General features: G+C 44.1%; 1 protein-coding gene across 1 annotated transcript in view; it reads left to right on the forward strand.

Annotated features, from left to right (window-relative positions):
* The window catches only part of mchr2b (melanin concentrating hormone receptor 2b), a 48,971-nt gene extending 35,852 nt beyond the window's left edge, over positions 1-13,119 (forward strand). Inside the window, exon 2 of the mRNA XM_060837469.1 lies at positions 12,480-13,119. Coding sequence (XP_060693452.1) covers positions 12,480-13,119 — 640 coding nt within the window. The remainder of the gene's footprint in view (positions 1-12,479) is intronic.
* The last annotated feature ends 684 nt before the right edge of the window (positions 13,120-13,803 follow it).

The raw sequence follows: 13,803 nt of genomic DNA on the forward strand, positions 1-13,803 counted from the left end.
ATTGTACGTGATGTCTTGTCTTGATGTACTGTACTCATGATGAGTACGTGTGACAGTTAAGCTAATTTTATTCACTTTTTACCATTCAAAAATATACCCTAATCATAAAAACTGTCTTTATATATTTACATAGTTACGAACGCAGTTTCATCTGTACAGTAGCGTATCAAATGCACAAACAAACATTGGAGTTTGACTCTACCTCAACAAACTAAAGGCTTCTCTTACAGATACGAGTCTATATTTCCATATGTTTGAGGCACTGGGAGGGTGTGATTACTGAACAGACCCCCATTTCCCTTCAGTGTGAATCCCTCAGATGGTGGTCTTTCCCCACTGCACCTTGATAGGAGCTGCCCCAGGCTTTAGTGCGTCCCTCAGCACGTAGTCCTGGACCTTGGCATGTGCCAGTCTGCAACACTCAGTCGAGGTCAACTCCTTGCTTTGGAAGACCAACAGGTTTTGGGCAGAACAATGAATGTCCCTCACGGAGTTGATGGTCCTCCACACGCAGTTGACGTTTGTCTCAGTGTGTGTCCCGGGGAACAGCCCATAAAGCACAGAGCCCCGCGTCACAGCACTGCTGGGGACAATCCTTGCTGTCCCCACTTACTGAAACGTTGCTTTAATGTCAAGGGCTATCATCTTCAGCTCTCCTCTGGAATGTGATTCAACTCACAAAGCTCATCCTGCTACAACATGACATACACGTTCCTCTGCAAACCCGCGCTATAGAAAGTCGCACTTCGGAAAACCGCTGTAGAAAATCACGCTGTTGAAGATCACTGATAGGAAATCACTCTGCCTGCTTAGTAGAAGTTTGTGTTATCCAAACACCGTCTGCCATTCATCAATTGCATTATAGCCAATTTGCGCTGATGAAATGCACGGAATACTAGAACAGTCTATATTGTTTAGGTTCATACATGAATGATTCTGCGGGTAAGCTTATAGAATGTATAGAATGAAAGGCCAGTGTCAATCAGTACATTGAGTATAACAGAAAAAATGAAGAGAAAATGTCGATATGTTCAGTTTCTTTGGCGCCACAGGAATTCAAACCTCTTGCTAAAAGTGCCTAACCAAGCGCTTGATTTGTTTAATGCACTAATTATGGAGATTGCCCCATATTGCACCTGACTATATGTAGCTGTCTCTATATAATAAACACACAGGTATTGTGTGAACTCCTGGTTGACTGGGTATATCTGTAACAGATTTATTCATGGAAAGCTAGCGAGGATGCAGAGAGCAACTGATTGTCAGATTGTAATGAGCCGCATGGAAGAAAGGGAAGATTCTGACAGACCCATCGTTGGTTCACCTTGCTTCATTCACTGCACAGCTAGTGTTATTTGTACTTGCCTTTGTAGTTTTCCAGGTCACACATGAATTTGCAGAGGCGAGGGCAGATTAACTGAACATATGAGGTCACTCTGTTGCGGATAATTGAAGGAACATTTTTAATGCTGAGAGGAGTGGAGCATAGGTGCTTCATTCAGTGATATTTGCCGACACATAACACAGATTACAGAGCTCATAATGAAGTGTGCTGCAGGAAATGTGTCAGTCTCAGAGGTACTGTGATGAGGCGTACAGTCTGTGAAAGTCACAGCCGGACATTCGTGGATGAGTTAGCTGCTATCAGTTAGCATAGTGGGATGCAAAGGCTCTAAACCTGGGTTTGCAGTTTGTCTGGTTTCTGTGTGTTCAGCCAGATAGACATTCCAGATGGTCCAGGGCTAGGGAGTGGAAAAAATGGATAAGTATCCTGATTTTGATTGTGGGACAATGCCGTCTGCAAACATGCAAGTCTTGGTCTGAAATTGTCTGAGCATGGAGTGTGGTTTACCACACCTTACTTGACACACCTGCTACTGAAGGGTAATAGTACCTCAGTTGTGTGGGGGCATTCTGGCTAAGATTGCAGATGATACAAAGATAGGTAGAGAGACAGATAGCATTGAGGAGGTGGGGAGGCTGCAGAAGGATTTGACACTTTAAGAGAATGGGCAAAGCAGTGGCAGATGGAGTTCAACGTGGGAAAGTGTGAGGTCACACACTTTGATAGGAAGGACAGAGGCATGGACTATTCTCTAAAGAGGGAGAAACTTCAGAAATCTGAAGTGCAAAGAGTCAAGGGAATCCTAGTCCAGGATTGTCTCATGGTTGAGTCAATAGTTAGGAAGGCAAATGCAATGAGAGGCATTATTTTGAGAGGACTTGAATATAAAAGCAGGAATGTGCCTCTGAGGCTCTGGTCAGGCCACATTCAGAGTATTGTGCGTAGTTTTGGGTCCCATATCTCAGGAAGGATGTACTGGTCCTGGAGTATGTTCAGAGGAGGTTCATGAGAATGGTCCCAGGAATGAAATGCTTAACGTATGAGGAACGTTTGAGGACTCTGGGCCTATACTCGATGGAGTTTACAAGGATGAGGGCGATCTCATTGAAACTTTCAGTGTACGGAATGGCCTGGGTAGATGTTGGGAAGATATTTCCATTGGTTGGAGAGACTAGGACTTGAGGACACAGCCTTAGAGTAAAGGGATGACCTTTTAGAATGGGGAGAAGGAGATACTTCTTCAGCCAGAGAGTGGGGAATCTATGGAATTCACTGCCACAGAAGGCTGTGGAGGCCGGGTCATTTAGAATATTTAAGACAGAGGTAGATAGGTTCTTGAGTATCAAGGGGATCAAGGATTAAGGGGAGAAAGCGGGAGAATGGGATTGAGAAACTGATCAGCCATAGTTGAATGGTGGAGCAGATTCGATGGGCTGAATGGCCTAATGGCTATTCCTATATCTTATGGTCTCATGGACTGGGTCAGGGTGGCATCTGGTCAGGTTATAGTAGAGAGGGTGAAAGTGTTTCTATATTTTAACCCCAGAGACCAACATCTTTACAGCATTAACTCCTCTCTCTATTGCAAACCTCTTTCTTTTCCTTCATGTGTGTTCAATAATTCTCAGAAACTACCTCACCTGTCTCTTTGAAGTTGAGCAAATAGAGGATTCTGGGTAATCCAAGATGGAGGACGGGAAATATTTCTGGCTGTAACAGCTGTTCCTTTTTTGCGGTATTTCTGGTGTTGGAGGTGATTTCCTCGAATTCCAGGAGCAGCAATTACTGCTTTGTATGCTGTTGCATTGTTTTGGAACTTTGGGGGAAAAGATGTCAAAATAACAACAGTTTTAAAAGGGAGAAGAACAGACGAAGGAAGCACATGATGAAGTCATTGCAGGAGAGAGAGAGATAGAGAACCTGCATAGTTACTGCCTTCACTGTTTGAATTCATGCATTGCTGGACATTGGAGTGCATCTGGGAAAATTTAAAAACAGTGACATTCGCAACTAATCTTAGAGGAACTGTTGGGCAAAGTTCACAGCACAGAATCAGATAAGTTAATCGTTGTTTTAAGTGTGGCCTACAGAGAATCTGCAGTAGTGTGTAGCGTGGGTTCTTTCTTGATTATATGTTTTTGCAGATATGTCTCTTGATTAAACTTAAGATATAAGCCATAACTGTTCATCTAACCTGGGGCAGTGTTTTGTAGAGGAATAAGACGGTGCTACTTTTTGGGTCTGTAGATTGTGAAGCAAAAATGGCCTTTTATAGAGTGATATGGACTTCTTGTCAGATGTGGGAGTTTAAAGAGAGTTTAAGGGTTACTGCAGATTATATCTGCTATAAATGCTGCTGGCTGTGAATCTTATTAGATCGAGTGGACCGGTTGGAGAGACAGAAGCAATGAGAAATTTGCAACAGCAACAGTATGAGATGGATGGCAGTTATAGGAAGGGGGGAAAGTCTCAGATACCGTCACATAGATGGGTTAACTCCAGGAAGGGTAAGAGAGGTCGGCAACTAGTGCAGGAGTCCTTTGTGGATACACCCATTTCAAACAGGTATGCTGTTTTGGAAAATGTCGGGGGTGATGGATTCTCAGGGGAACGTAGCACAAACAGCCAAGTTTCTGGTATTGAGACTGGCTCTAATGCAACGAGGGGTACGTCAGCTTCCAAGAGATCAATTGTGTTAGGGGATTCTGTAGTCAGAGGTATGGACAGACGTTTCTGTGGCCAGCAGAGAAAAAGCAGAATGGTGTGTTGTTTCCCTGGTGCCAGGATCAAGGATGTTTCAGAGAGGGTGCAGAATGTTCTCGTAGGGGGAGAGGGGTCAGCAAGAGGTCATTGTCCACATTAGAACCAACGACATAGGAAGGGAAAAGGTCGAGATTCTGCAGGGAGATTACAGGGAGTTAGGCAGGAATTTAAAAAAGAGGTCCTCTAGAGTAATAAGATCTCGATTACTCCCAGTGCTGTGAGCTAGTGAGGTGTATGGGAGAAGGATTCACATTTTTGGATCATTGGAATCTCTTTAGGGGTAGAGGTGACCTGTACAAAAAGGACGGATTGCACCTAAATTGGAAGGGATCTAATATACTGGCAGGGAAATTTGCTAGAACTGCTTGGGAGGATTTAAACTAGCAAGGTGGGGTTTGGGACCCAGGGAGATAGTGAGGAAAGAGATCAATCTGAGACTGGTACAGTTGAGAACAGAAGTGAGTCAGTCAGGGCAGTAGGGACAAGGTAGGACTAATAAATTAAACTAAATTTATTTCAAGGAAGGCAGATGAACTCAGGGCATGGTTAGGAACATGGGACTGGGATATCATAGCAATTACAGAAACATGGCTCAGGGATGGGCAGGACTGGCAACTTAATGTTCCAGGATATAAATGCTACAGGAAGGATAGAAAGAGAGGCAAGAGAGGAGGTGGAGTGGCGTTTTTGATAAGGGATAGCATTACAGCTGTGCTGAGGGAGGATATTCCTGGAAATACATCCAGGGAAATTATTTGGGTAGAACTGAGAAATAAGAAAGGGATGATAACCTTATTGAGATTGTATTAAAAACACCCTAATAGTCAGAGGGAAATTGAGAAACAAACTTGTAAGGAGATCTCTGCTATCTGTAAGAATAATAGGGTGATTATGGTAGGGTATTTTAACCTTCCAAACATCGACTGGGACTGCCATAGTGTTAAAGGTTTAGATGGAGAGGAATTTGTTAAGTGTGTACAAGAGAATTTTCTGATTCAGTGTGTGGATGTACCTACTAGAGAAGGTGCAAAACCTGACCTACTCTTGGGAAATAAGGCAGGACAGGTGACTGAGGTGTCAGTGGGGGAGCACTTTGGGAATTAGATTTAAAATAGTGATGGAAAAGGATAGACCAGATCTAAAAGTTGATGTTCTAAATTGGAGAAAGGCCGATTTTGATGGTATTAGGCAAGAACTTTCGAAAGCTGGTTGGGGGCAGATGTTCGCAGGTAAAGGGACGGCTGGAAAATGGGAAGCCTTCAGAAATGAGATAACAAGAATCCAGAGAAAGTATATTCCTGTCAGGGTGAAAGGGAAGGCTGGTAGGTATAGGGACTGCTGGATGACTAAAGAAATGAGGGTTTGGTTAAGAAAAAGAACGAAGCATATGTAAGGTACAGACAGGATAGATTGAGTGAATCCTTAGAAGAGTATAAAGGCAGTAGGAGTATACTTAAGAGGGAAATCAGGAGGGCAAAAAGGGGACATGAGAGAGCTTTGGCAAATAGAATTAAGGATAATCCAAAGTGGTTTTTACAAATATATTAAGGACAAAAGGATAATTAGGGAGAGAATAGGGCCCCCAAAGATCAGCAAGGCAGCCTTTGTGTGGAGCTGCAAAAAATGGGGGAGATGCTAAATGAGTATTTTGCATCAGTAATTTCTGTGGAAAAGGATATGGAAGATATATTTTGTAGGGAAATAGATGGTGACATCTTGCAAAATGTCCAGATTACAGAGGAGGAAGTGCTGGATGTCTTGAAACGGGTAAAGTTGGATAAATCCCCAGGACCTGATCAGGTGTACCCGAGAACTCTGTGGGAAGCTAGAGAAGTGATTGCTGGGCCTCTTGCTGAGATATTTGTATCATCGATAGTCACAGGTGAGGTGCCAGAAGACTGGAGGTTGGCTAACATGGTGCCACTGTTTAAGAAGGGTGGTAAGGACAAGCCAAGGAACTATAGACTAGTGAGCCTGAACTCGGTGGTGGGCAAGTTGTTGGAGGGAATCCTGAGGGACAGGATATACATGTATTTGGAAAGGCAAGGACTGATTAGGGATAGTCAACATGGCTTTGTGCATGGGAAATCATGTCTCACAAACTTGATTGAATATTTTGAGGAAGTATCAAAGAGGATTGATGAGGGCAGAGTGGTAGATGTGATCTATATGGACTTCAGTAAGGCGTTTGACAAGGTTCCCCATGGCAGACTGATTAGCAAGGTTAGATCTCATGGAATACAGGGAGAACTAGCCATTTGGATACAGAACTGGCTCAAACTGACAGGGGGTGGTGGTGGAGGGTTGTTTTTCAGACTGGAGGCCTGTGACCAGTGGAGTGCCACAAGGATCAGTGCTGGGTCCTCTACTTTTTGTCATTTACATAAATGATTTGGATGTGAGCATAAGAGGTACAGTTAGTAAGTTTGCAGATGACACCAAAATTGGAGGTATAGTGGACAACGAATTGGGTTACCTCAGATGACAACAGGATCTTGACCAGTTGGGCCAATGGGCTGAGAAGTGGCAGATGAAGTTTAATTCAGGTAAATGCGAGGTGCTGCATTTTGGGAAAGCAAATCTTAGCATTACTTATACACTTAATGGTAAGGTCCGAGGGAGTGTTGCTGAACAAAGAGACCTTGGAGTGCAGGTTCATAGCTCCTTGAAAATGGAGTTGCAGGTAGATAGGATAGTGAAGAGGCATTTGGTATGCTTTCCTTTATTGGTCAGAGCATTGAATACAGGAGTTGGGAGGCCATGGTGCGGCTGTACAGGACATTGGTTAGGCCACTGTTGGAATATTGCGTGCAATTCTGGTCTCCTTCCTATCGGAAAGATGTTGTGAAACTTGAAAGGATTCAGAAAAGATTTACAAGGATGTTGCCAGGGTTGGAGGATTTGAGCTACAGGGAGAGGCTGGGGCTGTTTTCCCTGGAGCATTGGAGGCCGAGGGGTGACCCTGTAGAGGTTTACAAAATTATGAGGGGCATGGATAGGGTAAATAGGCAAAGTCTTTTCCCTGGGGTAGGGGAGTCCTAAACTAGAGGGCATAGGTTTAGGGTGAGAGGGGAAAGATCTAAAAGAGACCTAAGGGGCAACTTTTTCACACAGAGGGTGGTACGTGTGTGGAATGTGGTGCCAGAGGAAGCGGTGAAGGCTGGTACAATTGCAGCATTTAGAAGGCATTTGGATGGGTTTATGAATAGGAAGGGTTTGGTGGGATATGGACCGGGTGCTGGCAGGTGGGACTAGATTGGGTTGGGATATCTGGTCAGCATGGACGGGTTGGATCGAAGGGTCTGTTCCATGCTGTACATCTCTATGACTCTAACTTGACGTTTAAGTGACAGCTTTAATGTAGAGAAACATCCCAAGGTGCTTCGCAGGATCTCTATGGAACACGAGGTCAGCCCAAAGCCCAGAAGGATCTTTTCATAATCAGATGAAGATTAAAGTGAGTTAGAGATGTGAAGAGAGAATTCCAGAGGCTGAGGCCTATGCCATGGAATCTATGACCACCAGGGAGTGGAGCAATAAGACCGGATTATACACAAATGCAGATAACTTAGTGGGTTATGGTGCTGGAAGAGATTCTAGAAATAAGGAGGCCACGCAGGGACTTGGATAAAGGAGTGAGAATTTTGACAGTGGCTGGACAGGAAGCCGACGTAAGTTGGGAGCACAAGGGGGTAATAGGGAAACCAGGCTTGGTGCAAGTTAAAACACAGACAACAGAGTTTTGGATGTCTTCAGGAGGACAGAATGTGAGAGATCTGTATGGAATACAATGAGTTAATGAAAGAATGGTTGTGGGTTTCAGCAGCAAAATAAGCAGTGGAAAGCTAAGTCGGAACGATTTAACACAGATTGAAACAGGCAGCTTACTGATGACCTGAAAATAAGGTTGGAAACTCATTTCAGGATGACGTGGGATGGCAAGGAGGTGACCAGACTGGCTTAATTAGATTAGAATCCCTACAGTGTGGAAACAGGCCCTTCAGCCCAACAAGTCCACACCGACCCTCCGAAGAACCCACACAGACTCATTTCCCTCTGACGAATGCACTGAACACAATGGGCAATTTAGCATGGCGAAAGTGAGGGCTGGAGATCAGAATCAAGATTAGAGTGGTGCTGGAAAAGCACAGCAGGTCAGGCAGCATCCGAGGAGCAGGAAAATCGATGTTACGGGCAAGAACCCTTCGTTCGGAATTTAGCATGGTCAATTCACCCTAAACTGTACACCTTTGGACTGTGGGAGGAAACCGGAGCACCCGGAGGAAACCCACACAGACACGGAGAGAATGTGCAAACTCCACACAGACAGTCACTCGAAGCTGGAATCGAACCTGGGCCCCTGGCGCTGTGAGGCATGATGAAGGGCTCTTGGCCAAAACGTCGATTCTCCTGCTTCTCGGATGCTGCCTGACCTGCTGTGCTTTCCCAGCACCACTCTCGTGACTCTGATCTCCAGCATCTGCGGTCCTCACTTTGTCCAGGCTTAATACCAGACTGTCACCAAGTTAGAAAACAGGGCGAGAAGGCGGAGGTGAGATCCTTTATCCTTTATCACAATCCCGTGGAGTGTAATCTGTGGCTTCAGTTCAGGTTATTTCCATAAACATATAAGATATAGCAGCAGATTAAGGCCATTTGGCCCATCAACCTGCTCTGCCATTTAATCATGGCTGATATATTTCTGAGCTCCAATCTCCTGCCTTCTCCCCAGAATCCTTCATTCCCTTCACTAATTAGGAATCTATCTCGGTCTTAAACACTCAATGACTTGGCCTCCACAGCCCTCCACTCTACCCAGGCCTCTCAGTGTTCTATAGAGCTGATCTTCCTCCCCATCCTTGTAAACTCCATCGAGTACAGACCCAAAGGCCTCAAACAACAAGCCCTTCATCCCCAGGATCATTTTTGTAAATCTTCTCTGGAACGCAGCGCCTTGTCAAAGGCCTTCTGAAAATCCAAATAGATCACGTCCATTGGCTCCCCTTTGTCTAACTTGTTTGTTATGTCCTCAAAGAAGTCTAACGGATTTGACAGGCATGACCTCCCCTTGATGAAGATTGCTGACTCAGTCCCATTTTACCAAGTATTTCACCACATCATCTCTCATAATGGATTCTAAAATCTTACCAACTCCCAAGTTCCAGTCCCACCTGTTCCAAAGGTGTGTAACTGCCTTGCTGCATGCGTTGAGTAGAAAATATCTCGAATACTGACTGAGGTAGCAGCCTTTATTTCACTCAAGTACAGCTGATGCTTTTCCCATGGAGACAATCGGCAAGGTGCTATCTGGAGTTGGGAACCAGCGTACTGCTTTTGTTTATACCGGAACAACGCAGGATAATTATCGGTGCAGAGTAACACGTGCTGTGCTTCTCTCCATTTCCTTTCCGATATGTTCCATCCTTTCCCTGTCTCCAATGTGTCTCACAGAGACACAGCCTGATATTACTGGCTGTAGAACAGCAGCCAGTGAGAGAAGGATTAGCTGCTATTTTTCAAGAAGCCAAAACCAAGCAGCTTGTTTGTGCGATTTGATTTATTTTCAAAACCCTGCTCCAAAGTGCAGATGAAAAAGTGCTCGTTGTACAACACAATGTGTTTGATCAGAATCAGGGCAGGTACTGCCACTTCACTGCCTAATCACCTTTGAAGTTCATGTTGTACTGGGCTCTGGAAATAATAGACATTATTGACTGCCTACAGATTGTGTGCTGTTTGAACAAAATACTAACAACCTCTCACAGGCATATACTCTATCGACCCCACACACACACACTGAGACACCACACACACACACTCTCTCTCTCTCTCTTCCTCACATTCACATACACACATGTAATCTATGGGATGAATTTCCATTTGCAAATATATTTTATTTTGTTCAAAAAGCATGCAATATGCAGGGCAGTCAATTTTTTTTATAATCCATGTGACATTTTATACATTCCTACTTTGGAAATAGAACTAGTCTGACTCAAGATTGGAATACAGGCAGACTGTAACCTTACACCTTTAATGCATTGTCTGAGCTGAGGTGTCACCTTTTATTTTTATAAAACCTTAAGTTATCTCGGGAATATGACTTGAAAGAAGTTCTGGGATTTACATATTAATGAATTGAAACCTGCAACCCATTCTAAAAGGTGAAAGGTTTAACAGCGATCTAGGTTTGTTCAATATATCGCATCAGTGTATGACACTGTGGTCTTTTGTGATAAATTCTGTGTGCTATGATCCTACTTGACCAGTTAGCTGATGAAGGAGCAGCGCTCCAAAAGCTAGTACTTCCAAATGACCCTGTTGGACTATAACCTGGTGTTGTGTGATTTTTAACTTTGTCCACCACAGTCCAACACACCAGCACCTCCACATCAGTGAATGGGATAGAGTGGATAGGGACAAACTAATTTCATTTGGAGATGGAAAAAGAATGGGAGAGTGTAAATTTAAAAGGATTTGCAAAAGGAATCACTGAGATGTGACAAAAGCCTTTTTGACAAAGCGAGTAGTTGGGGTCCGCAATGCATTGCCTAGAAAGTGATGGATGCAAGTTTGATTGAAGCATTTAATAGAGAATTAGGCATTTATTTTGGTGGAATGATGCCCAAGGAGATAGGGACAAAGCAGGTGTTTGGCACAAGGTAATGATTCACTTTTGAAAAAAAACCAATAAAATCACAAAAGGCCGAATGGCCTCCTTCTGGATTCGATGTTAGCAATGATGTGGAGAAGCCGGTGTTGGACTGGAATGGACAAAGTTAAAACTCAGAGTTAAAAACCTGGTATTGTGTGATTTTTAACTTCTTCTGGAGTGTGATTCTGTGAAAATTGTGTGAGTTGTTTTAAAAACGTATTTGTTCCTAACTTGTGACTTTCGTCTTGTTTAAATACTGTGGTGTCTAGTTGATGAGTGTTTTCATCGAGTCCTACAGCATGGAAACAGACCCTTCAGTCCAACTAGCCCACACTGACCGTGTTCCCAAACTGAATTAGTCCCACTGCCTTCTCCTGGTCCATATCCTATTCATAGTTAAAAATCACACAACATCAGGTTATGGTCCAACAGGTTTATTTGGAAGTACAAGCTTTCGGAATACTGGTCATTTGTCAGATAGCAACCTGATGAAGAAGCAGCCCTCCAAAAGCTTGCAAATCCAAAAAAACCTGGTGGACTATAACCTGGTGTTGTGTGATTTTTAACTATGTCCACCCCAGTACGACATCGGCATCTCCAAATCTTTCCTATTCATGTGTCCATCAAACGTCTTTTAAATGATGTAACTGTACTTACTCCCCCCACTTTCTCTGGCAGTTTATTCCACACATGAACCACTCTCTGTGGAAAAAAGGTGCCCCTCATGCTCTTTTTAAATCCTTCTCCTCTCACCTTAAAAATATGGCCCCTGGTTTTGAACTCCCCCACCCAAGGCAAAGTACTGTGTCATTCACCGTAACTATACCCCTCATGATTTTATAAACCCCTTTCGGGTCACCCTGCAACCCGAAACGTCGACTCTTTTCCTCCCCAGGCGCTGTCTGACCTGCTGAGCTTTTCCAGCAACTTCTGTTCTTGTCCCTGACTTACAACATCCTCAGTTCTTTCGGGTTTTTTTGCCATGAAACAGAGCCAGTTTCATAATATGAATGATCAGTTTGTGTACAGTTTCCTGACACAGCCATGGTTGTTTGATTTGATTTATTTTTGTCACATGTACCTTGATACAGTGAAAAGTTTTGTTTTGCATGTAGTACAGGCAGATTATACCATGCAAAGTGCATTAGGGTAATAGATCAGAGCAAGGGATACAATGTTATGCCTGCAGAGAAAGTGCACAAAGAGCGAGATCACCATTAGATTTTGAGAGGTCCGTTAAGAAATCTAATAACAGCTGGGAAGAAGCTGTTCTTGAATCTGTTGGTGCGTGTGTTTAAGCTTCTGTATCTTCTGGCTGGCGGAAGTGGGTGGGAGAGATTATAACCGGGGTGGGAAGGGTCTTTGATGATGTTGGCTGCCTTCCCGAGGCAGTGGGAAGTGTAGATGGAGCCAGTGGATGGAAGGTTGGCTTGTGGTCATTCTGAACCCTGCGTGTTTTGGACATCAAGACTTTGATTACAAAGGTCAAGAAATTGTAGAAGACCTCGACAAAACAGTTTGATTCCACTTTGCCCGTGCTTCCCAATTCAGGGCACGGCAAGAGGTGAGCGGGAGGGTTACAAATGAACAGGGGAGGGACAGAGGGCTCAGAAATAGAGCAAGGCTCATGATATCTCTCTGGTCATGATCCAAATAATGTAGTAAATTAACACTGTATTCCAACCGTAATGAATGAATTCTTTTGTTCTTCAACAGGTATATTGCAATTGTGCACCCTACCACGGAGAAACGGACCATCTGTCGGACAGTGCTTGTAAATGTCCTTGTTTGGCTTGGCAGCCTGTTACTGACAATCCCAGTCATGCTGTATTCCAGGACGATCCAGGCAGGAGGCTCGGAAATATGTGCCCTGGACCTGCCCTCTGGAGTAAAGGACATGTACTGGTATACACTCTACCAGTCCATACTGGGATTTATCATTCCTCTGATTATTATAAGCACTTTCTACTCAATGACTCTCTTCCACGTCTTTAAATCACTCCGAAGAGTTGGCAGGAAGCAATCCGTGCAGGCAAAGAGAGCGACCAAGACTGTTCTCATGGTGATTGGTGTCTTTCTGGTTTGTTGGTTGCCTTTTCACGTGATGCAGGTGCTCAACCTAACCTCCATGACCCCCACCTTGCTCTTTCTTTACATCTATCACGTTAGCATCTGTCTGAGCTATGCTCACAGCTGTGTCAACCCTCTCGTTCTCCTGTTCTTCACAAAGACCTTCCAAGAGCGTTTGTGTGGCACAGTGGCGAAAAGCAGTTCCACCTCTCATGTCAAGTTGACCACCACCAGAAGGGCTGGTACCTGTGAAAGCGTAGAGATAGAGTGTAAGAGCTCAGTGTGAATGCTCTCTTAATAGGTGACACCCACTTAACACAATGGAAACACATTGTTCCCACTGTAATAAAGACACTGCGAACCCTCAGCAACTGGAGAGAGGGACTGTGTCAACATTTCAAACCTTTCATCTAGTTTTCCTATGGTCTTATTAGGTTCTTGATTGTCAAGGGGCATGGGAGAAGGTGGGAGAGTGGGGTTGTGAAACTTATCTGCCTTGATTGAATGGCGGAGCAGACACAATGGGCTGAATGGCCTAATTTCTGCTCCTATGTCTTATGTTTTATGGTCGTTTCTCTTTCCATAGATGCTGCCTCAGTACTTCTGGTTCCTACTTCAGATCTACAATGTCCGCCAGTATTTTGCTTTGATTTTATTAACAATTTTATTGTGGATAATCTAGGACGTTTTTCCCCCTGGAGCGTCGGAGGCTGAGGGCTGACCTTATAGAGGCATATAAGATCATGAGGGGCATGGAAACAGTGAATAGCAGGTGGTTTTTTTCCCCCCTAGAGCGGGGGGAGTTCAAATCTAGAGGGGATAGATTGAAGATGAGAGGAGAAATATTTAAAAGGAACTTGAGGGGTAACTTCTTCATACAGAGGCGGTGTGTGTGTGGAATGAACTGCCCCAGCGAAGTGGTAGTTAGAACATTTGAAAGGTATTTGGATAGGTACATGGATAAGAAAGG

Source organism: Hemiscyllium ocellatum, chromosome 16 (genome assembly GCF_020745735.1).
Source record: "Hemiscyllium ocellatum isolate sHemOce1 chromosome 16, sHemOce1.pat.X.cur, whole genome shotgun sequence".
NCBI lineage: Eukaryota > Metazoa > Chordata > Chondrichthyes > Orectolobiformes > Hemiscylliidae > Hemiscyllium > Hemiscyllium ocellatum.